The sequence below is a fragment of the Protomyctophum parallelum genome, assembly GCF_964188405.1.
Source record: "Protomyctophum parallelum genome assembly, chromosome: 1".
Taxonomy (NCBI): domain Eukaryota; kingdom Metazoa; phylum Chordata; class Actinopteri; order Myctophiformes; family Myctophidae; genus Protomyctophum; species Protomyctophum parallelum.
The window spans coordinates 24,669,558-24,695,317 of NC_139697.1; the positions used below are offsets into that span (position 1 = coordinate 24,669,558).

The window sequence follows — 25,760 nt, forward strand, 5'->3', positions numbered from 1 at the left end:
TAATAGTGTAATAAGTCTAATAGTGTAATAGTAGTGTAATAGTGTAATAAGTGTAATAGTGTAATAAGTGTATTCTGTCCTCTCTCTGTCTCCACTCTCTCTGTCCTCTCTCTGTCCTCTCACTGTCTCCACACTCTCTGTCCTCTCTCTGTCTCCACACTCTCTGTCCTCTCTCTGTCTCCACACTCTGTCCTCTCACTGTCTCCACACTCTGTCCTCTCTCTGTCTCCACACTCTGTCCTCTCACTGACTCCACACTCTGTCCTCTCTCTGTCTCCACACTCTGTCCTCTCACTGTCTCCACACTCTGTCCTCTCACTGTCTCCACACTCTGTCCTCTCACTGTCTCCACACTCTGTCCTCTCTCTGTCTCCACACTCTGTCCTCTCACTGTCTCCACACTCTGTCCTCTCACTGTCTCCACACTCTCTGTCCTCTCTCTGTCTCCACACTCTGTCCTCTCACTGTCTCCACACTCTCTGTCCTCTCTCTGTCTCCACACTCTGTCCTCTCACTGTCTCCACACTCTCTGTCCTCTCTCTGTCTCCACTCTCTGTCCTCTCACTGTCTCCACACTCTGTCCTCTCACTGTCTCCACTCTCTGTCCTCTCACTGTCTCCACACTCTGTCCTCTCACTGTCTCCACACTCTGTCCTCTCACTGTCTCCACACTCTGTCCTCTCTCTGTCTCCACACTCTCTGTCCTCTCTCTGTCTCCACACTCTGTCCTCTCACTGTCTCCACACTCTCTGTCCTCTCACTGTCTCCACACTCTCTGTCCACTCTCTGTCCTCTCACTGTCTCCACTCTCTGTCCTCTCACTGTCTCCACACTCTGTCCTCTCACTGTCTCCACACTCTGTCCTCTCTCTGTCTCCACACTCTCTGTCCTCTCTCTGTCCTCTCTCTGTCTCCACACTCTCTGTCCTCTCTCTGTCTCCACACTCTGTCCTCTCTCTGTCTCCACACTCTGTCCTCTCTCTGTCTCCACACTCTGTCCTCTCTCTGTCTCCACACTCTCTGTCCTCTCAATGTCTCCACACTCTGTCCTCTCACTGTCTCCACACTCTGTCCTCTCTCTGTCTCCACACTCTCTGTCCTCTCTCTGTCCTCTCTCTGTCTCCACACTCTCTGTCCTCTCTCTGTCTCCACACTCTGTCCTCTCTCTGTCTCCACACTCTGTCCTCTCTCTGTCTCCACACTCTGTCCTCTCTCTGTCTCCACACTCTGTCCTCTCACTGTCTCCACACTCTGTCCTCTCACTGTCTCCACACTCTGTCCTCTCTCTGTCTCCACACTCTGTCCTCTCTCTGTCTCCACACTCTGTCCTCTCACTGTCTCCACACTCTGTCCTCTCACTGTCTCCACACTCTGTCCTCTCACTGTCTCCACACTCTGTCCTCTCTCTGTCTCCACACTCTCTGTCCTCTCTCTGTCTCCACACTCTGTCCTCTCTCTGTCTCCACACTCTCTGTCCTCTCTCTGTCCTCTCTCTGTCTCCACACTCTGTCCTCTCTCTGTCTCCACACTCTGTCCTCTCACTGTCTCCACACTCTCTGTCCACTCTCTGTCCTCTCACTGTCTCCACACTCTGTCCTCTCACTGTCTCCACACTCTGTCCTCTCACTGTCTCCACACTCTGTCCTCTCTCTGTCTCCACACTCTCTGTCCTCTCTCTGTCCTCTCTCTGTCTCCACACTCTGTCCTCTCACTGTCTCCACACTCTCTGTCCTCTCTCTGTCTCCACACTCTGTCCTCTCTCTGTCTCCACACTCTGTCCTCTCTCTGTCTCCACACTCTCTGTCCTCTCAATGTCTCCACACTCTGTCCTCTCTCTGTCTCCACACTCTGTCTTCTCTCTGTCTCCACACTCTGTCCTCTCACTGTCTCCACACTCTGTCCTCTCACTGTCTCCACACTCTGTCCTCTCTCTGTCTCCACACTCTGTCCTCTCTCTGTCTCCACACTCTGTCCTCTCACTGTCTCCACACTCTGTCCTCTCACTGTCTCCACACTCTGTCCTCTCTCTGTCTCCACACTCTCTGTCCTCTCTCTGTCTCCACACTCTGTCCTCTCTCTGTCTCCACACTCTCTGTCCTCTCTCTGTCCTCTCTCTGTCTCCACACTCTGTCCTCTCTCTGTCTCCACACTCTGTCCTCTCTCTGTCTCCACACTCTGTCCTCTCTCTGTCTCCACACTCTGTCCTCTCTCTGTCTCCACACTCTCTGTCCTCTCAATGTCTCCACACTCTGTCCTCTCTCTGTCTCCACACTCTGTCCTCTCTCTGTCTCCACACTCTGTCCTCTCACTGTCTCCACACTCTGTCCTCTCACTGTCTCCACACTCTCTGTCCTCTCTCTGTCTCCACACTCTCTGTCCTCTCTCTGTCTCCACACTCTGTCCTCTCACTGTCTCCACACTCTCTGTCCTCTCTCTGTCTCCACACTCTGTCCTCTCTCTGTCTCCACACTCTGTCCTCTCTCTGTCTCCACACTCTGTCCTCTCTCTGTCTCCACACTCTCTGTCATCTCTCTGTCTCCACACTCTCTGTCATCTCTCTGTCTCCACACTCTGTCCTCTCACTGTCTCCACACTCTGTCCTCTCACTGTCTCCACACTCTGTCCTCTCACTGTCTCCACACTCTGTCCTCTCACTGTCTCCACACTCTGTCTCTCTCGCTCTCTCTCCACTCTCTCTCTGTCTCCACCCTCTCTTTGTCTCCACCCTCTCTCTCTCTCTCTCTCTCTCTCTCTCTCCACACTCTCTGTCCTCTCTATGTCCTCTCTCTGTCCTCTCTCTGTCTCCACACTATCTGTCCTCTCTCTGTCCTCTCTCTGTCTCCACACTCTGTCCTCTCTCTGTCCTCTCTCTGTCTCCATACTCTCTGTCCTCTCTCTGTCCTCTCTCTGTCTCCACACTATCTGTCCTCTCTCTCTCTCCTCTCTTTGTCTCCACCCTCTCTCTCTCTCTCTCTCTCTCTCTCTCTCTCTCTCTCTCTCTCTCTCTCTCTCTCTCTCTCTCTCTCTCTCTCTCTCTCTCTCTCTCTCGCTCTCTCTCCACACTCTCTGTCCTCTCTCTCTCTGTCTCTCTCTCTCTATCTCCTTGGTCCCGCCTTATCGCTGCTTGCAGCTATATTTGAATTTGGTTTTACTGGCTACATTTTTAACATGTAATGTCAAGTTTGAGTCTAATGTAATTCCAAGATATTTAAATTCTGATACTACCTGAATACTACTACCCTCGATAAGAACGTCAGGGTCTGTGGATTTACGTGAGAAAAAAACATACCGACAGTTTTTTGTCTGTTCAGTTGCAAAAGTCACAGAGACTCACCATCAGCAATACTACTAATAGTAACAGTTTCAGTAACCGTTCTATTGATAATAGTACAGTAGTTGTAATAATATTATTAATAGCAGTAGAAGTAACTGTTATTGATAGCAGTAGTAATAGTTAGTGACAGTATTACTAATAGTACAGTAGTAAGACTATTATTGATCGCAGTACTAGTAGTATCTGTATTAGTATTAGCTCTGTATTATTAATAGTAATATTTTAGTAGTTCTCTGTATTATTATTGCTGTATTAGTCAGTAGTACTATTTTGGTTTATTTTCAGGTTGCCAAGGAAACTCGGATGTCAGTTTTGTACATATGTGACGACAACGGGAGACATGATGGCCAATCACCTTGCAGAACACCCTGGTCACCGTGGTAACATAACACACATTTGTTTATGTATATTCTTTTTTATTTAGGCCATTTAGGCCTGACGTTGAAAAAGAAAATCTAAATCCTGTTTCTGTATCAGTGGTTGTCATTTTTGGGGTCAAGGACCCCAAAAATGATATGTAATTGGGCACCGACCCCCATCACTAAATATGTAATTCCAGGACCTCTCAGAAGCAAAGATTTGAGTTAAAAACGTTTGTTCTGAAAGAATATATATTCAAAGATTTTTTTCAAAAATAGCAGAACTACAAGCTCATAGCGCGGTACAGAGTGCCATGCTATGAGCTTGTAGATCTGCTATTTTTCAATGGCTAAAGTATAACATAATGCTTAAAAACACCAAGAGGGGTTCCCGCCCAGAATTGGTTAATTGTGTGTGTAGAGCTGCAACTATCGATTGTTTTATTAGCAATTATTCAATCGATTACCGTTTCAATTAGTTAAATAATTGAGAAATGTGCTTTTTAATTGCATTTTGTATCGATGAATCAATTAACCACTTAAATATGATTGTTATTTTATACTGCGTTGCATAATGTTGTGCGGAAATTGTGAAAATGGCTTATCTATGAGTTGTAGATTGCCTAAATTAACTTAAAATGACATGCACGAAATAGGGATTGATTATTAATCTATTTTATTAAGGTATCAATTAGTTTGTTTAACCTTTGTACACCTGTGTGTGTGTGTGTGTGTGTGTGTGTCTCTCTCTCTCTCTCTCTCTCTCTCTCTCTCTCTCTCTCTCTCTCTCTCTCTCTCTCTCTCTCTCTCTCTCTCTCTCTCTCTCTCTCTCTCTCTCTCTCTCTCTCTCTCTCTCTCTCAGCGATGGCTGTCAATGTGTCAGAGGAGCAGAGAGGGAGCAACCCAGGAGGTGGATCTATCATCCCCATCCAAGTACCAGCTGGTCCTGCCACTCCTCAACTGTCAATCAACACTCACCCCTCCCCTTCCCCCCTCCCCACCGTGGGCATATCAGCCATCACCCTCACGTTCCGGAGTCCCCAAACGGCCTCTAAAGTCCTCGTCACAAAAAAAGTAATGCATTACTTCTAATAATTCTCCTTTCAAAAGTAATACTACAAGAAAGACGCGCAAACGCGGGAAGTGAACGCAGCTCGTAAATTGCAATAACAACAATTACGTACTTTGTTAAGGTTTTTTAAGTGTTTTTTGATTAAGATTTGTTTTTAAGTTAAGTTTTTTTAACCCATTCTGAACGGGAACCCATTTTGGTGTTAGCATTACGTCATGCTTTAGCTATTTACAAAAAGCAGATCTACAAGCTCATAGCACGCCACCGAGTGGCACGCTACGAGCTTGTAGGTCTGCTATTTTTGAAAAATCGAAGAACGACTGACATTTTTAGAATCTGATCTCAGGTCAGAATGGGTTAATCAGACCAGTGTGTGTCCAGTGGAAACCTCGTATGAATCTGATCTCAGGTCAGAATGGGTTAAGGTAAGATTTTTTTAGTGTGTCTATAATGTGTGTGTGTGTTTTTAAGATTTTCTTTAAAAAGTTTTCTTTTAAGTTTTTTTTTCAAGTTGTTTTTTTTCAGATGGGGGTCAGCAGCCAATTACATATAAGCTTGGGGGTCCTTGACATGAAAATGTTTGAGAACGGCTGATATAGAAACATAGGTTTTTTCAGAAAAAACAGAAACAGAAAAAGGATTTACAGAGGTCTCTCCCCTCCTCTCCTGTAGGATTCAGAGAGGAGGTCAACCAGGTCCCAACGTCCTCCTCCTCTGTTGGTGTCAGAGTTGCAGATGGTTCTGTATTCTCTGTGTAATGGAGTGCCTCAGGCGGCCCAGTACTTCCGCAGCGATCCGGCGCTCATCCGTGCCTGGACTCTGCAACACATCGAGGACACCATCAAAGACAACGCACCCTCCACCTGGCATTCAGACTACCTGGCTGAATGGGTCCTCACACAGAGAGAACAACAGGTAGGTCTCTCTCTCTCTCACTCACACACACACACACACACACACACACACACACACACATACACACACACCATCATCATCGGTGATCACTCGGAACGAGTATGGTTGTCCTCCTGTCGGTGGGTCTGGTCATCTGTGGGTCTTCAAGTGCTGGAAGAGGCCAATCCTTGATCCACAGTCTCTGTTGCAGTGGGTGCATAATTTATGTGAATGGTTGTCATGGGGGTGGTGGTGTGAGGAGCCGTCTTGGTCTCTCCTTTCTCAGTTGCCTTTTTGTTTCTGTGGCACTGTGGAGGTCCTTTTCTTGTTGTGCTGTGTCTTCATGGACCATCCTGCTAACATGCCTCTCTGGAGTGCAGCCTCCTCCCAGGTGTTGAGGTTGAAGTGGCACTTTCTCTGAGTTTTGATGTTATCTTTGTACCTCTTTTTCTGCCCTCCTTGAGTGCGTTGACCTTCCTTCAGCTGTCCATACAGCATTTGATGACATGGCCTGTCCATCGCAACTGGTGCCGAGTGATGTTTGTGGTGAAGCTGAGGATGTTGGCTTCCTTCAGAACGCTGGTGTTGGTACGCCTATCTTCCCAACTGATCCTAAGGATCTTGCGGAGACATCGCTGATGGTATCGCTCCAGAGCCTTCAGATGTCTGCTGTAGGTGGTCCAGCTATCAGCCCCGTAAAGCAGAGTGGGCAGAACTACAGCTTGGTAGACGAGGAGCTTGGTGTTGGTCTGGATGTCCCTGTTCTCAAAAACTCTCTTCCTCAGCCTAGCAAAGGCTGCACTGGCGCACCCTATGCGGTGGTTAATCTCGGCATCAATGACAGCTCTTGTGGAAAGAAGACTGCCAAGGTATGCAAATTGATCCACGTTTTCCAGGGTGTTGTTTTCCACATAGATTGTGGGGGCTTGGGAGGTTGTGTCAGGAGCTGGTTCGTACAGGATCTGAGTTTTTTTTAATGTTTATATCAAGTCCTAGGAGTCTGTAGGCTCTAGCAAAAGCATCCAAAGATGTTTTGGAGGTCCGCTTCAGAATGAGCAACTAGAGTGTTGTCATCTGCGTACTGGAGCTCTGTAATGTAATGGCTCTGTAAGGGCTTTTTGCCCTAAACCTGTTGAGGTTAAAGAGCCCACCGTCAGTCCTGTACACAAACTTGACTCCCTCAGGCAGGTTTTGACTGTACCCTCTACTGTACTGTACTGTACTGTACTGTACTGGCACACCCAAAATCACCATATATACAGTTAATATGTGCGTGTTTGTGTGTGTGTTAGGTTGCGCACAGGTGGTGAAAAACAACCATGCTATTTTCGTGCTCAGACCCAGACACCCACCCAGCCACCCACTCGCATACTGTAGCTCCGTAAGGGAGTGGTTGCACCACTCAAATAAATAAAAGAGAGCGTGCTGTTGATCCAGATGATTTTGTTGTTGCAGTTGTGTATCAGCGAGGACAGCCTGATGCGAGCGGCCACCAAATACGTGAAGTCGTCCAGCTGTGCGCTGCGGGAGGCCTTCTGCTGGGCCGTGAACTTCATGTTGAGCCACAGCCTCAGTCTGCAGCCTCTCACCACCACGACGGACAGCCGGGGGCCAAACAGACCACTTCCCAAAAACCTGAGCGAGAACGCAAAGACCTTCACACTCTTCCTCCAAAAGCAGGCAAGAAACATTCAGACGGGCGGATTGACCAGTGTTGTTTTTTGGCAGCAAATTTCGATTTTAGTTTTAGTCTCTTGAATGTCTTCCATTTAGTCACATTTTAGTCACCCAGAATGTTTTAGTGTTAGTCTAGTTTTAGTCGACTAAATATCATAAGATTTTATTTCTGGTCGACTAAATCTACAGTTGATTTAGTTGACTAAAATGTATTTTGGTGGGCGTTGATGCTATCGTAATGACTGCTTTTACACAATCTACAAGCTCACAACGCGTCGCGCTGCAGCTTGTCTATTTTCAGCATGCTTACAAGTGCAAAATGACGTATACTGGATCTCTTGTCCACTAGTGGCTTCCAAACATTTTAGTCTAGTTTTAATTTATTGACGAAATTGTCAGTATATTTTGTCTTAGTTTTAGTCGTCATAGCTTAGTTTTAATTTAGTTTCCATTTAGTTTTCGACAGTGAAAAAAGGTAGTCGACGAACATTTTTCGTCTTAGTTTTAGTCGACGAAATCAACACTGTTGGGGACTGCACATTAGTCCGACATCCCGTTAATCTGACTATGTGGCCGGTTAAGACTCACCCCGTGGCTTCCGTGTGTGGTTAGGGTTAGTAATGGGTTGGACTAATGAGCGGTCGGAAAACAATGACACGTTACCGACTAGTTTCCACTACCCATGGATTACATTTCTCAGTCGCCATGACTGATTCAAACATTTCTTAATTCTTTCTCTAAAGGTTGACTTAATACATATATTTTTGTGCCACCTGTCGCACACCGAAAATAGCCAGTCTCCAACTCGCAATGCTCCATGCCACAACGTCTTGTGAGCTTGTAGATCGCTCTGGATTAAGAGCGTCTGCTAAATGCCTCAATTGTAAATTGTATGTTCTGTGCACAACCTAAACCTGAAATATTTTGCTGGCAAAGTCAATCAAGCCCTACATTAAAGGATACTAAAGTTATTTTAAGACTATTTGAATTCGTCAAACTGTAAGTGTTCTGTTTTTGCATTGCACTATTCTGGTACTTACGGTTCTGCCACTCTATTGGTTTTTTTTACGGTACTTCCCACTCCCAGCGGGCATTGCACTATGCGCGCGCTATTGCAGTCAGTCTATTATGTGAATGAATGGCAGTGGCCAGTTTGTTATTTTGCAATACGTTCAAATCAGTACAGTTTCTTATTACAAAGAAGAAGGTTGTCGTTTTTGACTTATCACAAACTAGCAATAGATTACATGTTCAGAAGCATCTTCCTTAAAACACTAAAAACATAAAATAAAAGATTAAACACAATCAGCCCAGGGATTTCTTTCAAAATAGGAGCTCGGGGTGCCGGGCAGATATGGCAGCTTTTATTCTGAAAGCGCCCCCCTTCCGTTTCGTACAAAAACCGGGGGGCATAATGTTGCTTGCTAAACAGGGCAGTGAACGGCAGCATGCATGCATGAAAAGCAAGGAGTACATTGCAGAAGGATAGGCCAACAATTAAGTTAGAGATGATACTAATTAAATGTACGCTCTGCCATTCTGGTCAAACAGTGTCAGCGTGCTGCTATTGTGCATGTTGGCTCACTGGATTCACTCTGCTACAGCAGTGGTTCTCAAAGTGTCCTTGAGTGGGTTCCAAATGTTCCCGTACCTTGAAACTAAAAGGTTTGACAACCACTGTACACTATATGGAAGAGAGCCTTAATTAGTGTCATCGGTAACACCTGTAAAGCAAGTCGGAAGAGGCCCGGAAGTAGGACGACTTATTTCCAAAACGGCGTATATTGTAGAATCGCCCTCAGGTCTTAACGGGTTTCGTGGTCAATCCATGCAGTTGCAGACTGGCTTGCCTCCCGGTGCTGTGGGCTACCTGGACGAGCTCAGTATCTTCATCGACCTGGGCCGCCTGACGTCCTCCTCAGCGGCCTTCAGCCTGTTCTCCTCGCAGGCGGACACTCCTCCCCTGGTGGACATCATGCTGTCGGGACTGGCGGACGGAACCTGCTTCTCTCCCGTCGTCTTCTACGCTGGGGCCAGCCCCGTCCTCCCAAAGGGCTTCCCGACCAACATCACCCTGCTGGCTGACAGAGGATTCACAGAGCGACACAGGCTGGACCTCTGGCACCAAAAGGTATAGTGCTAGTTTAGATTTACGTTTGCAAGCATTGAGAAAATGAAATTGCGTTCTCCTAAGAGATAGAGAGAGAGAGTGCAAATGTCAGTGTATAAATCTATATGTGAGTGGCCGCAGCAAGCTTTGGTCATCGTGCCACCATGTTGGTTCCCCTTTTCTGACTAGTTACTAGGTCTGACTAGTTCTCAAACATCTTAATTTCAAGAACCCGCAGTTTGGTCAATATTGGTAAAAAAATGTTATGTTCACACAATGTGTGTATATTTCACATCAAATTTTTGTCATTTAATTAGTTCATTAGTAGTTTATAATTGTGTGTGTGTGTGTGTGTGTGTGTGTGTGTGTGTGTGTGTGTGTGTGTGTGTGTGCGCCTGCAGGTATGGGGCCCTCACATGTCCAATCATAGCAGAGGTGTGTTGATCATGGACACTCATCGAGGTCACCTGGATGACCACTTCCTGTCCACTCTAAGCTCCTCCCACACCGCTCCAGTGGTCATTCCTATTGGCTGTTCTTCCCGTCTGCAGCCGCTGGATGTCTGCATTACTCCTGTTGTCAGGGAATTCCTTCAGGTACCTGTCTGTCTGTCTCTCTGTCTGTCTGTGATATGACTTCAATATATCAATATCGCAATTATTTGATCCTTTGAGCCTCGATTACGATTAATGGAAAATTAAATAGTAAATGGTGCATTTATATAGTGCCTTTATCCAAGGCGCTTTACATAGTGCATTACATTCACCCATTCACGCACACATTCATACACCGATTGCGGCGGAATCCATGCAAGGTACCAACCAACCAGCACATCGGGAGCAATTTGTGGTTCAGTGTCTTGCTCAAGGACACTTCGACATGTAGACAGGAAGAGCCGGGATTCGAACCACCGACCCACGGATCATTGGGCGACCTGCTCTACCTCCTGAGCCACAGTCGCCCAATGAATGAACATTGGTTTTTTTAATATAGTGAAACTAGGCTATAGCTCATCTCCTAGCTGTCACAATGTGACACACAGTGAGGCTTCATAGACAAAACCTGCGTGGTTTAGTTTTTTTACATTTTGCTTAGCTGAGCCATGGAAATAAAGGCTTTTTAACACCTTTACTGCATTATAAATCATTATAATAACTCCCTTTCAGTGCCGATGTTTACACTAGCCTTTGAAGAATCAAGGCATCGTATTTGTACCTCCATATCATGAAAATCCTGCTGGAAATAGTCCCATCGTTTGTTACCGAGTCGAAACATATTCCCCTGGAGCTATGCTAAACAACAACACAGAGCAATGGCGGATGTATGCCGCTATGAAACCCTGTTGACTTGCATTGAACTCAGTTTCCCAGAAGCCCTTGCAAGCCAGTGATAGGTCGATTTCCAGTTACGTCATCATTAAGCGTCGTCCTCGTCACGATGTCCGCAACAAAGCCGGTATTTCTTGAAAGTTATCAAAAAACTGAGAATTAAACAAATATAAAACAAATAGCGGGACAATGGGGAAAAAAGACGGGTTTAGCGGGTGCTGTAGCGAACCTGTTAAACTTTACTGAACGGAGTTGTCTTGGGGTTTTTTTTGTTCACCCCTTCTTTTTACACTTGGATGATTGAAAGTACTGTAAAATACAGGGTTACTTTTTAATCAGACTAATCAATTCAGTGGATTATATGAAAAATCACACCTGTTTGAACTGAGCGGTGGAACTTTACTGTAATTGTCTGTACTCATACTGTACTCTACTCTTCTCTTACTGTACTCGAGTCGCAACTGTACTGTACATAGACATAGGGACACACAAAGATGTTGGGGACGGTGTGCCACCGCTCAAAAATCAATTTGATCTATACGATTTATTGATCTATACGAAATTGTAAATAACAGTTAAAAATGTACAACATTTTAAAAACTGTTATAAATATCTGTATCTATATATGTCCAGTGAGTACTCTCTGTCCATACATCATGAGTCCGTCTGTGTTGTCCAACGTGTATCTCTCTCTCTCTCTCCTGCAGGCTCGTTGGAGTCAGCTATTATCTTATGGAGGGGTTGAAGGTTTGACTATAGAGCAGCTGGTTCTGACTCTGTGCTGTTGGGTCAGTGAGGTGGCCTCAGCTCTGTCGGATCATCAAGAGATTATACGCAGGTACCTGGTTTATATATCGTCACTGTCATGCGGGGCAGAAACCTTGTATATCCCAAACCGTTCCTTCGCTGCTCCTTCCGCAACACACTTGTATGATAGGAGTGCATACTTAGTTTAGTCATTGGTTAGACATGGGTTAGGGTTAGGTTTAGGTGTGCTGCCCCGTGGGAGGGTAGGTTTTGCAAAAGATCTCAAAAACTATATTTGAACTGTTTTTGGTTCTTTAAGCCAGATTTAGAATCTTCAAGTATGAATAGCATAATCAGTTCAAAGCATAACCTATTTTTCCAAAGATACATTTTGTGCTGAGAAAGTGTGACATTCCTTGTAAAAAATGCAGCTTAAATCCTCAGAACTTCCGTTTTCAGATAACGCTAATTCAATATGGTGCACTCATTGTGTAGCTCTGATCCTGTACTTTGATTACTGATATTTCAATGAACTCTAACTTTCCATGATGACCCACTTCATCCATCAGGTCATTCGCTATGGTGTTGGCTACGCCCGGAAAGATGGAGCTAGAGGGAGCAAATGAGATGATCCAAACTCTAACCCAAGCTCTGATTGACTGACCCGCAAGAGGCCCTGGGACGAGACAGTGTGACAGACAGACGGACAACAGAAAAGCTGAGAAAAAGACAATGTAGGAGAGAGACAGACACTATGCAGCTGACGGCTGTTTTTTACTACAAAGGGTAACCCAGATCGTTCCATAACCTGGAATTACCAGAACACGTGGCGTTCTGTGACGTTTTAGTTTTTCGGGGTTTTTGTTTGCGTTTCCATTATGAACAGAACCGACTTATGGACGTTTGAAAATCCTCTTTTCAACTGCTTTACGCAGTGATTATATTTTCAATCCCCTAGTGTCGGGGTCCGTATATATACGGATATGGGAAAGAGATACTGTAATTAAAAAAAGGAAATCTGTCTATAAGCTTCAACACTATTTGATGATCTGCTATGTTTGCAGTTTTTCTTAGTCATTGTACAACTTATAAGTTGTGTTAGAGTTGAGCAGGACCCAAATTAGGTTCTGAGAACCTTATCTGATACTAAGCCCACAAAGACTACTGTCTCTGTGGCTTAGTTTCAGATAGGTATACTAGCTTCAGTCATACTAAATGCAGCCTGGCCAGGCCACCGTGACGTCTGGTATAGAGGGGCGGGTGCCGCCAGGATCACGGCACTGGATCATATTGGTTCTCCGATCTGAGCGCCCGCCCTCGCCCCCTGCTCTCCTCCGCCCCTCCTCTACCCTCCCTAGTAGAAAACAGCAACGACAACACTGACGTCACCAAATTAGGAGCGACTCCCCCCCTGGCCTGCACTGTAGTTAACTACCACTCCTAGACCAGGAAATGTGTCTCGTTTCCCAAGGCTTTTCTTTTTGAGACGAATGCGAACGAAAGATAAAGGCCTGCATACCGAGGCTATACTAAATATAGAAGAGAATCTCCACAGACACGTTGCCATGATCGCTGCTGTTGAACAGAATCGAGTCACTTCCTAAAACCCATCACAAATAAAGGGAATGTTTTCTGTGCACATTTTAAATATGCTTTGCATGAGTCCTTGCGGTGCACCCAAACATTTCACCAAACACACACACAACAAACGCAACAATCAATGTTGGTATATCATTGTATATGAATATTGATGTATGTTTTATCTCATACTTGATAACTATTTGTTTATAATATAAGAGCTTTCTATGAAGCCCCCGATGTTCATGGGTCTCTTTGCTGGTTATACTAACAGAGCTGTGTGGGGTTTGGGATGGTGGAGCCTGCCCCGTGCAACCACAGTCCGATATTGTCACTGGGAGCTGACCAGTGTCCCATCTATGGTTTGTAAATGTATTGTTTCATAATACATATTAAACATGCTGCTATACTGACTTTGTATGAACATGTCCATTGAGTTTTCCTCTTTGTTGTGGTGGTCATTTTAGCTTTTAGTTTTGCAGTGTGACTAGACAGACAGTATCTGAAATCTGGTTGGTTTTGGTAGTTTGTAAATTGTTCTACTGAGTAGTTTGTAGTGAATTGTTCTGAGTAGAACAATTCACCACAAACTACCAAAAGCAACCAGATTTCAGATTTTGCCCCTAGGAGATCATTTTCGAGGGGGGGGACCCAGCTGAAATGTCAAATTATTATAGTTCAGTAACATTGTTACTAAAGAACGATTAAAAGCCTGTGATCGGCTTCAATCGGACAACCCAAACCGGAAATCATGGAGTCGTGGAATCATGGACCTGGACCACCTGGAGACAAAGTCTGCCTTAAAGTCACGTTAAGATTTAGGATTAAAGGACTTGTCAGTGCATTCATGTTCAGTATGTAACGGTGCCTTTACATAATATATCATACATCTTCCATTGATTGTGTGGTGCCAAGATGCATTCCTGATTGTTGTGCAGTCAGTGCTATATCATGAAACATCCAGACCTCTCAGGTATTCTGGGACAGGTTTCATTGATTCATTGAATACTTTATTAACAGTTGCTTTATTAACAGATCTACAAGCTCATAGCGCGGCACCGAGTGCCGCGCTACAAGCTTGCAGGTCTGCTATTTTTGAAAAATCGTTAAAATGTGGCGCAAATCTTTTAATTTATATTCTTTCAGTTAACTCAAATCTTTGCTTCTGGGTGGTAATAGTATATATTTTATTATTTTCAGATGGAGGTCGGCTGCCAAATACAGATAATTCTGGTGTTTCTTGACATGAAATTGCACCACTGACATAGACACATAGGTTTTATTTTAGAAAACTTTCAGGATTTAGAAGACATTTGTAGAATCTATCTGTCAAGTCGAAATGGGTAAAAGGAGAACACGTGTGTTCCATTATTACACCGTTACAAATAAGATCGGGAGCAATGCACCAACATGGCCTCTAGATGACGCCAGACAACGCCAGGCGTCAGTGTCGTCGGCTGTGCGTGCTGACGTCACGCGCCCGGAAGCATAGCCTGCGTCCCTTCTCCCATTTCCTCCGCAGATGATCAGCTGATGTTTGTCAACATCATTGATAGAAAAGCAGATAAAACAAAAACAGCACATCTTCCATTTTAAAGGTGTTATTAGAGGTTCATATATAACCATGAATGTGACTCTAGCAGTGAAGCAGTATGTCTCCAAGATGATTGAGAACAGCGGGCCTGGAATGAAGGTTCTGCTAATGGATAAAGAGACGGTGAGTGAGGAGGACATGCATTTATATGTTGTTAATGTCATATCCTTTTTTATATTTTTTTGTTATTGATGTCATGTCTTTATTTAATTCATATGTCTTTATACTGTCAATGTCATTTCTTTATTTTAATACCACAACAACCTGTCCTCCGTTCAGCTGGTTTGCTCTCATAGTTCAGTATCGTACGTGGGTATAGTTTACCAAAACATTCGGACCTCCATGCAGTTTGATATGCATCAGACCACAGACACGCATTTGATACTATTTTTTATTTTATAACTCTGGGACCCAATTAGGCTATATTGTAAAATTCCCATTTTCCAGAGCTGTTAATTTGAACAAATTCCATAATTTCCATTTGTAAATTTTGTATGCTCTCAGAGTTACAAAGGGTGACGGTCAGATAGCTGGGGACCCACTGCATGGGACCCCCTCAAAGAATAAGTGTGTTATAAATGAATAATTAATCATAATTGATGGCTAATAGGATAGAAGAAAGATGTTATGCGCTTTGAAACTCTTAACCCATTGTGTGTGTGTGTGTGTGTGTGTGTGTGTGTGTGTGTGTGTGTGTGTGTGTGTTCCAGACCAGCATAGTGAGCATGGTCTACACTCAGTCAGAGATCTTGCAGAAGGAGGTTTATCTGTTTGAGAGGATCGACTCTCAGAACAGAGACAACATGAAGCATCTCAAAGCGCTCTGCTTCCTACGACCCACCAAGGTACTGTAATTTATATTGAATCCCTTGGTGGTGTTTGTTTGTAGGAACCGAATCACCATAGAAAGGTATTTTCTACTGTAAACTATTGCACTCCCCTCTCTCATTATATTCTATTCTATGTATGTGTCCTACAGGAGAATGTTGAGAACTTGATCCAGGAGTTGAGAAGACCCAAATACAGTGTTTACTTCATCTGTAAGCACGCTCTCTTTCTAAATGGCTGAAACTAAACCTTTTTGTTTGATTCTTTATCTGTTGTGCGATCTGTTTTTTAGATTTTACTTAGATCCAGAGTTCCAGACCTCATTTGTGAAATAATTACAGTGCTCATCACTGTTATCTGAACCCAAACACACATTTTGAATGTTTACACACCAGTAAAATAAACACAACGTTTCGTGGAACCAAAACTAACTTTGTATTGGCATTGTTGGTCGAATTAATATAATACTATTATGATATAGTGTAATATTACGATGATATTTGGTGATATTATAATCATAACACAGTGATGATATAGTGATCATAAAAAATACTATCTGATGATACTGATGTATTGTGCGACTGTTTGATTACAGACTTCAGTAATGTCATCAGTAAAAGTGAGATCAAGACGTTGGCGGAGGCTGATGAACAGGAAGTGGTTGCAGAAGTACAGGTGAAGATACACACGTACTCGTAACGATATGTATCGTGTTGTGTATTCTATTGACTGTTTACTTTTTTTGCATTATTTTAGATGTTGTGTTGTTGTAGGTTTTGTGCTGTGTGATGCATGCATGCATTGTATTAACAGTGTGCAGAGATTAAAATAAAATAGGGTTTATAGTTAAGGGACGCAATAAAACAACGACCTCTGCATCCATGGGATGCACTACTGTAATACTGTACTGTTTTTAATTCTAGTTTATTTTGCTAGCTTTAGTTATAATAATCATTTCTTCATGAATTATGAACATTCTTCATTATAACCATATAAAATGAAATGGGAGTTAAATGCTGCAATTTGTAAAAATGGCAAAATATGACTCCTAACGTCGTTGTAGTGGGACTCATAAAATGTCCCTGGGACTCATTTCTAAAAGACCATCCCTGCATCCCGGGACTCATTACATTGAAAACCTATTTACATCATTGTGCATTATGTTGCGTATATTGTGTTAACAGTGTTATTACGACCGCAGATCGCATTTACTATGAAATTGTATGTTTTTTGTCCGTCACTCAAAATCCACCTAAATGGGAAAAGCCCCCAAATATGGTGCCCAGGTCTCGTGACATCATCAGGGATGGAGATCCCTGTTGTCATAGTAAATGCGCTTTAGGGCGAGGTCACTAAGTTCTCGCAGTGTGACGGACAAGGATGCCAAGCGGCTAAACAAACTGGTGAAGATGCCTGACTCACACTTGAGTCTGTTGTGGAGAGATGCACACAACATAAGATGCGTGCCATAATGTAATAATGTGAGTCATCCTCTCCACAAATACCTTGGCAGACCAGAAAAGTGGTCGCAAGAACCTGTTTCGTTCTGTGACATGTAAGAACAAACTATTCAAGAGCACTTTTTGTACCAACAGCAATCAGCTTTTAGTTATTTATGGGTCTACGTGCAATATCTAGTGACACCTTTTAAATTTTCATACTGGCATGTTCAGAAGAAGCATTTGCCATGAATATGAATGTTCTCATAAATGTCATAAAACCAAAAGTTAAAGCCACAATCTGTGATTTCTTCAACTTGTTGGCTGTATGTAGAACTGCAGCAACATTTTGTTTAGAATAATGATGATACCTAAAACATACTGTAACCATAGCATTTTGTCATTTATTTTGTTTTATTCAGTGATTGTGTTAACGGTGTGTGCATCGTGTTGTGTTGTAGGAGTTCTATGGAGACTTCATTGCAGTGAATCCTCATCTGTTCTCTCTCAACCTACAAGGAGTGACCAGGGTAATGTCACACGGCTGCACAATCACTCAAACATGGCTCTTACTGTACATTCACAAGCTGCAAATTAAGCGTTTGTATGACAAAAGTATAAAATGGGTTTGTTGGGAAGTTGTTTATCACGCTAACTCTAGTGTCTCTGTTCTTGACATGTCATAATAGGGGAAGATTTGGCCAAAATAGGTGAACATTCAGCATGTCGCATCGTGAGCTTGTAGCAAGACGGGCCAGAAACCATTTCCGACGGGCCAATTTCGGCCTGCGGGCTGCCTGTTGCCGACCCTTGACTTAAACTGTCAATACTTGGTGAACTTGACCTTTCACTTTGTACTTGGTTTGCTCTGTTTTGAGTCTTTGCCAAAAGAATAGCCAATCTACAAGCACTTCTGCAAGGTTTATGTTCCCCTCAGAATATAGGGTTCAAGTGGTTAATGTAAAAATAAATATCCTGTCACACAAAGATTTGGCGGCTCTTGTTTGTTAACCCTAAGGCAGCTGTGTCCAAAGTGTGAAGCTTCATACCTGAATTGTATTATGAACGGGCCCGCCCAACAGTATGGGACATTTTTACATTCAAGTTTTTTAACCTGGACATTTCCCAGAGTATACTGTACTTTGTCAGTGTTCCTTGTTCCTTGTATTTCTTTCTTTCTTTTTTTTTTTTTTTTTTTTTTTTACCTTGCTTGCTTGGTTACATTTGGACAGTCATAAGGCTGAACAAAGACACTTTTTGTTCACAGCACACACCTGACAAAAGACCATTGATATTAAATATTGATGAGCATAGTTAAATAGAATCGTTTAAATCCGAAGCTAAATTATGTACCGGTAGTTGGCCCTTGGGTGTTTTAATATTTTCTAATATGGCCCCCTTTGAAAAAGGTTTGTACACCCCTGCCCCAGGTTTTTTTTTACTTTGAACCTGGCGTCATACTGTACGGTATATTTATTTTTCTTCTTTTTTCCATGTATGTTCAGGGTCGTAGCTGGGAGCCGTCCATGCTGATGAGGTCCACCCAGGGTTTGACGTCCGTACTGCTGGCCTTGAAGAAATGTCCCATGATCAGATACCAGCTGTCCTCTGACCTGACCAAGAGACTGGCTGAGAGTGTTAAGGTAGCGCACACACACACACACACACACACACACACTTTGACACACTCAAATATACACATGCCAGGGGTTATGGTGGCGCAGTTGGTAACACTGTGGCCTCACAGTCCTGCACGGGTCCAATTTTCTAAACCCGCACCCGCCCTGCCAGTCAATCATCAGTTCCGCAACCCGCCCGTTACCCGTGATTTATATAAAACTCGAAACCAGATCTGCCCGCCCGTCAAAAATTGGACCCGTTACCCGCCCCGTAACCGTTACCCGTTCGTATCACAGGCACCGATAGCTATCATTGACTTTATTTCATCCAACACCGCATGTGGTGGTGGTGGGCGGTGGCAGGGCGTTGCACACGGAACGGAAAACATGTAGCTGACTGAGGCTACTGCTGCTTATTATCACAACATAAAGTTATATCATGATTTCGACCTAAATGGCATATTGGCATAATATATCAACAAGGAGAGGATGATAAAAAAAAGATTAGCCTGATGAGTCGACCGTCTTGATCCAAGGCTGTTTCAAACACGGTCATCACTCATCAGGCTAATCTTTTTAACTTTATTTACACTTAGACAGAGTGATGCATTAGGCCAACATTACCTGGGTTTAATAGCTTTACATCTTGTGTTGAATGTTGGCATTATAATCCCTTGGTGTTTCATCAGTGCGAGTGAACGCGCTGATGAGCACTGATGTCACTGCTATGCAACAATAAAGTAGCACAGGGAAGCAGCAGAAACAGAACGCCATTATGAAGGAACCAGCAGTGAACGATTCCTTGGGCATGTGACGGATTTAACTTCTCCGCTGTCGAGAAAAACCCCAACTCAGCTTCTGTTTATAACATTGTGCAGTGCGGGTCCGCTGATTAAAAAAGGTCACCCACCCGTGTTTCGTTGCGTCCCGCCCGTACCCACACCCGTTAACTTAGTATATTTTCTGCCCGTTCCCACCCATCACACTCGGGTACCCACGGGGTATTCGCGGGTATCCGACCCGGTGCAGGACTCTGCCTCACAGCTAGGTCCTGGGTTCGATTCCAGCTGGGGATGCTGTGGGTGCTGGGGTGTGTTCTCTCCTCCGCGTAATCAGTGCCCATAGTAAGTGGGGTTGGCGAAAGGGCCTTTCTGTGTGGATTTTGCATGTTCTCCCCGTGTCCCCTAGGGTAGGTACCCTCACAAAAAACATGCAGTAATCCTGGTGTCTAAACTGCCTCCCCCTGGCCCGCCGGAGCGCCTGATGGAGGGGAAAGGAACTGGTTTGAATAACGAGTTCCTTCCTTCCCACACGCTACGTCCAACCAGGGAAACTCCCCCCTGTCAGGTGAAAAGAAGCAGCTTGGACTCTTCATGTATTGAAGGAAGCATGAGGCAGTCCAATGCTCTCCCAGGTTGGCAGAGGGAGTGTAGCGCTATTGACATTGGGTGAAAAAATGGGTTTAAAAAATCGTGGGCAAAAAAATGTAAGAGAACACACGCCACACCAATGTTGAAATGTGTGTTTCTCCCGCAGCAAATCATCACTAAGGAGTATGAGTTGTTTGACTTCAGAAAGACAGAAGTTCCTCCTCTACTGCTAATCCTCGACCGCAGCGATGACGCCATAACCCCTCTGTTGAACCAGGTAAACATGTTAAAAACATGCTAATATCACCCCTCTGTTGAACCAGTTAAACATGTTAAAAACATGCTAATATCACCCCTCTGTTGAACCAGGTAAACATGCTAATATCACCCCTCTGTTGAACCAGGTAAAGATGTTAAAAACATGCTAATATCACACCTCTGAACCGGGTCAACACGCTAAAACATGCTAATATTGTTCCTCTGTTGAACAAGCTAAACCTGCTAAAAGAACTCATGCAGTCAATATATATATAATTTTTCATACAGTCCTCTAATGCATTACAAATTATGTAATAAGTAATGTAATGTAGTAATAGTACATACATACATAGTAATGTATGAAAATAAGAATTTGGACCAGTTCTGCACTCCAAACTTTCTATTCTGGACTGGAGTTGATAGTGTTTTGTCTTACTGCCCTCTAGTGGACATACCAGGCCATGGTCCATGAGCTGCTGGGTGTCAACAACAACAGAATCGACCTGTCCAGAGTCCCTGGAATCAGCAAAGACCTGAAGGAGGTTGTTCTGTCTGCCGACAACGATGAGTTCTACGCCAACGTACGCAAAGTCTTTGACATGGTTCTGCCTCATGTGTTCATTCTACACGATCATGTATAGATTTATGCTCATATTTGTGTGTGTGTGTGTGTGTGTGTGTGTGTGTGTGTGTGTGTGCGTGTGTGCGTGTGCGCGTGTAGAACCTCTATTTGAACTTTGGCGAGATCGGCACTAACATAAAAAACCTGATGGAAGATTTTGCAAAGAAAAAACCCAAAGGCGAGCAGAGACTGGAATCTATCTCTGATATGAAGGTAAGACAGAGCCAGACATGTAGGCAGACACATACAGTAGACACTCCAACAGTGTTGTTTTTGGCGACGAAAAATCATCGACTACCTTTTTCCACTGAGGGAAACTAAATAAAAACTAAGCTATGATGACTAAAACTAAGACTAAATATCATGACAATTTTGTCAACAAATAAAACTAGAATAAAATGTTAGGAAGGGACTAGTGGACAAGAGATCCAGTATAAGTCATTTTACAATTGGTTGCATGCTGAAAGTAGCGGATTGTAGATCGGCTATTTTCAGAAAGTGTAAAATCAGTCATTACGACAGCATCATTCCAAAGACTTTGACTAAACGAAAATTAAATTTTGCTGCCAAAAACAACACTGATGGTAAAGAGCAAAAGATGGATCTTCTTCAGGTCAGGTAAAATAGTTTATTGTTTATTGAATGGATCCCTATTAGCTGATGCCGGGGGCAATAAACATCCTTCTCTTCCTGGGGTCCATATAAGATGCATACAAAAAAAAAACAAGATTAAATACATGAACATGCATAATTACAATTAATTCCATAACATTAAATACAACATAATAAGAATAACATTCCGGTCATGTGGTCAGCTGTAACAAGTGTGTCCTTTTAGAGCATATTTTTGAAAGATAGTTTATGTTGTGTTATATTAATGTGGGGTGGTAAGTTTGGTAACACGTTCCAGAATGATATTTAATCGATACGTAGCTGTCTGTCTTTTACTGAGGTTCGTTTTTGGAACGGGGAGTGTTAAATGACCAGTGCTGGCAGTTCTGGTGTTATGATTACGTGACGTCCGTCACTTGATTTTTCTGTTTATGAAGAAGAAGAAGATCCTTTGGTCGATCTTTCAGCATGCAACCAATTATAAAAATGACTTGGATGGATCTCTTGTCCACTAGTCCCTTCCTAACATTTTTGTCTAGTTTTTATTTGTTGACGAAATTGTCAGTATATTATTTAGTCTTAATTTTAGTCATCATAGCTTAGTTTTTTTTTAGTTTCCATTTAGTTTTCGTCAGTGGAAAAAGGTAGTCGACGAACATTTTTCGTCGCCGAAAACAACACTGGAGATGACACTGGGTCACATCATGTCTCTGCGCGTCCTGTCCTCTCCTGTCCTGTGTGCAGGCGTTTGTAGACAACTACCCTCAGTTTAAGAAGATGTCTGGCACAGTGTCCAAACACGTCACGGTGGTGGGAGAACTGTCTCGTCTGGTGTCCGAGAGACAGCTGATGGAGGTGTCTGCGACGGAGCAGGAACTGGCCTGTCAGAATGACCACTCCAACGCACAGCAGGTACTCGCAGAGACGCTAACACACACACACACACACACACACAGGAGATATACTGTAGACCACATATGGAAACAAGTCCCCAGTACTTTTTTGTGTTGTCTTTTTAGCCCAAATGTATGACTGTACCTCGTGCTGTTTACATTCCTGTCCAATAGTATTCAATCGATCAAATATATACACACACACACACGATAGATTGCAGTGTGGCAGACACAGACACACGTGCCATATTACCCACTGCACTGACTGTGTGTGTGTGTGTGTGTGTGTGTGTGTGTGTGTGTGTGTGCAGAATGTGCGCCGGTTGGTGCAGAACCCTCGTGTCTCTGAGCTGGATGCGGTCAGGCTGGTGATGCTGTACGCTCTGAGATACGAACGCCACAGTAACAACATCCTCAGCTCACTGATGGACGACCTCAGCAGGAAGGGAGTTTCAGAACGCCACCGCAGAGTATGAACCGTTCTTACTAGGGGTGCGCGATTATGAGATTATGACCGATATCCGATCTCCGATTGTTTGCAGGGTCACATCTGACCGATTTCCGATATTATACGGAGGACCACAATGGAAACAAGCCTATAGGCCCTATAGGGGCTTGGCCCCTTAAAGCCTGTTAATAAAGTATTCAATCAATCAATAAATAGCATACACTCTTTTCCAAGTGTCTGTTTTCACAACTGAATGAGTGAGATGAGTACACAAATTAAATGTAGAATGTTTTTTAATTAAAAAAAAGAATTGCTTGTGAAAACCGTTAAAATAATCTGTATTATTTTTAGGCCGATCCGATATGGCATTTTTATGGCCAATTCCAATCATTCTACCGATTAATCGTGCATCCCTAGTTCTTACAATTGTTGTTGTTGTGTCGTCGGATATATATATATACATCTGTATACAGTAAAATATAATGAATGGTTGCATCATTTGTTATCAGATGGTTCAGTCTGTTATTGATTACGGAGGGAAGAGAGTCAGAGGAAGTGACCTCATCACCCCGAATGATGCCGTTGCCATCACCAAGCAGTTCTTTAAAGGACTCAAGGTAAACACACACACACATGAACATAAACATACACGCACGCACACACACACACACACACACTACATTGTTGGCCCTAAATACCCTCAAATAGGTGCACACGGTAATAATTGGTACTGGCACAAGGGACTGGCCAAATCACTTTATTTCTTAGGTGGCGCTAGCCCCTCCTATATACAGGTTTAATGTTTGTCTTGTCTAGACAAACATTAAAAACGCCATTGACAATGGACAGAGTTTGATGTTGGTTTTGTCACTGACACAAACATTAAATGCCATTAACAATGAAGAGAGTTTAATGTTTGTTTTGTCTGTCACTGAGCAAATCGGCATATGCATGTTATGTTTTGATATCGCGATGATGTAAGATGATAAGGGTTGGTAAAGCGCCCCTCACTTCACACGGGTGTGATATTTTTTTTATGTCATTAGACCAACGTGGTCTCTATGAATAGAAAACAAATTGCTTGGTGTGTGTGTGTGTGTGTGTGTGTGTGTGTGTGTGTGTGTGTGTGTGTGTGTGTGTGTGTGTGTGTGTGTGTGTGTGTGTGTGTGTGTGTGTGTGTGTGTGTGTGTGTGTGTGTGTGTGTGTGTGTGTGTGTGTGTGTGTGTGTGTGTGTGTGTGTGTGTGTGTACGCGCAGGGAGTTGAAAACGTGTACACGCAGCACCAGCCTCTCCTCCATGACACCCTGGACCAGTTGATCAAAGGGCGACTCAAGGACAGCCAGTACCCCTACCTGGGACCCAGTACTCTGAGAGACAGGTACCATTACCCTACCTGGGACCCAGTACTCTGAGAGACAGGTACCATTACCCTACCTGGGACCCAGTACTCTGAGAGACAGGTACCATTACCCTACCTGGGACCCAGTACTCTGAGAGACAGGTACCATTACCCTACCTGGGACCCAGTACTCTGAGAGACAGGTACCATTACCCTACCTGGGACCCAGTACTCTGAGAGACAGGTACCATTACCCTACCTGGGACCCAGTACTCTGAGAGACAGGTACCATTACCCTACCTGGGACCCAGTACTCTGAGAGACAGGTACCATTACCCTACCTGGGACCCAGTACTCTGAGAGACAGGTACACTTTGAGACCCACTGGTGTACCAGAGTGTTTCCAGTGAGCCAACATGCACAATAACAGCACCCTGACTCTGTTTGACCAGAATGGAACAGAGCCTTCATTAGTATCATCTGGTAACACACCGTTGTGCATACAGTATATAGCCCATGGATGCTAGAGGGCTCAAGCGGATGAAATCAACTCAAAATGATACCTGGAATTGTATAATTACTGATTGTGTCTGTGCGTCTGTCCGTCTGTGTCTATAGGCCTCAGGACATCATAGTGTTTGTGATTGGTGGAGCAATGTACGAAGAGGCTCTGACAGTGTATAACCTCAACAGAACCATTCCTGGAATCCGTATAGTACTGGGAGGCACTACCGTACACAATACTAAGAGGTTAGTATGTAGAAGAAGTATACACACACATTATTGTTCCACAGTTTATCCTAGTGGCTAAAACAACACATCTGGAAGATACAGTTAGTAAGTCTGTCTGTCTGTCTGTCTGTCTGTCTGTCTTTCCTTCAGTTTTCTGGAGGAGGTTACTTTGGCATCGGGTTCAGGGAGCGAGCGGACACAAGGTGCAGGAAGATACAGACACTGAACACACACACACACACTGCTGAAGAAACGCTAACATTCCACATCGCTCTGTCTCTCCATCTCCCTCTCTCGTCACCATGGTCACAGTGATAAAGTGGTTAAGGTTTGACAATGTCACGTCTCCTGACGGTGACTCAAATGTTTCTGTGACGCTGTGATGGAGAAATGATGACTTCTTGTGTGTTTTATGTTTTTTCTTTTAAAGAACTGTCTGCTCAACACCACTCTCTAAAGACTCTTGGTATTGCTAGGAATTTGTCAAATGAAAATCACAATAATGTCCCCCAAAATGTTGGTGTATTTTTGAATGAACTAACAAAGGTTCTGTTTAGGGCCCATTCCTGCATTCCTGTTTGTTGGATAGCGACTCGGAATCTGATAGAATTCAGAAATTACAGTTAACATAAATTTTATTGGTTGAGTTATATGCAGAGCGGAATAACCAGGGTTTTCACAGGTCAAATTCAAATGGATTATGTCTTTAAAGAACTTCACTCGGCACATATAACATCAGAATTATAATTGCATTCTATTGTAATTGTGGGTTTGTTTGTTTTGTTTTGAGTGGCTTTCCGTTTGAGATGTCCTGCGTAAGACAAGCTAATGATGTTGTTGAGTCTCACCTTCTCTCAAGGAGAAACATTACATCCGTTTTAATGAATAAACATGAACGCTGAACTGAA

The 25,760-nt window shown here is 43.6% G+C and overlaps 2 protein-coding genes across 2 annotated transcripts in view; both read left to right on the top strand.

The window, feature by feature from the left end:
- pogza (pogo transposable element derived with ZNF domain a) overlaps positions 1-12,227 on the top strand; it is a 43,500-nt gene extending 31,273 nt beyond the window's left edge. The window contains exons 20-27 of the mRNA XM_083772022.1: positions 3,619-3,713; positions 4,555-4,766; positions 5,437-5,679; positions 7,114-7,338; positions 9,170-9,466; positions 9,847-10,041; positions 11,481-11,611; positions 12,090-12,227. Coding sequence (XP_083628148.1) covers positions 3,619-3,713; positions 4,555-4,766; positions 5,437-5,679; positions 7,114-7,338; positions 9,170-9,466; positions 9,847-10,041; positions 11,481-11,611; positions 12,090-12,183 — 1,492 coding nt within the window. The 3' untranslated portion in view covers positions 12,184-12,227. The remainder of the gene's footprint in view (positions 1-3,618; positions 3,714-4,554; positions 4,767-5,436; positions 5,680-7,113; positions 7,339-9,169; positions 9,467-9,846; positions 10,042-11,480; positions 11,612-12,089) is intronic.
- A 2,368-nt stretch (positions 12,228-14,595) lies between these two features.
- On the top strand, positions 14,596-25,760 carry vps45 (vacuolar protein sorting 45 homolog). Its single transcript, XM_083783786.1, has 15 exons — positions 14,596-14,815; positions 15,403-15,537; positions 15,672-15,732; positions 16,116-16,195; positions 17,421-17,489; positions 18,465-18,602; positions 20,115-20,225; positions 20,653-20,787; positions 20,928-21,041; positions 22,185-22,352; positions 22,645-22,803; positions 23,291-23,398; positions 24,038-24,159; positions 24,739-24,870; positions 25,003-25,760. Exons 1-15 carry the CDS (start codon positions 14,723-14,725, stop codon positions 25,076-25,078), a joined length of 1,701 nt encoding a protein of 566 aa, XP_083639912.1. The 5' UTR covers positions 14,596-14,722; the 3' UTR covers positions 25,079-25,760.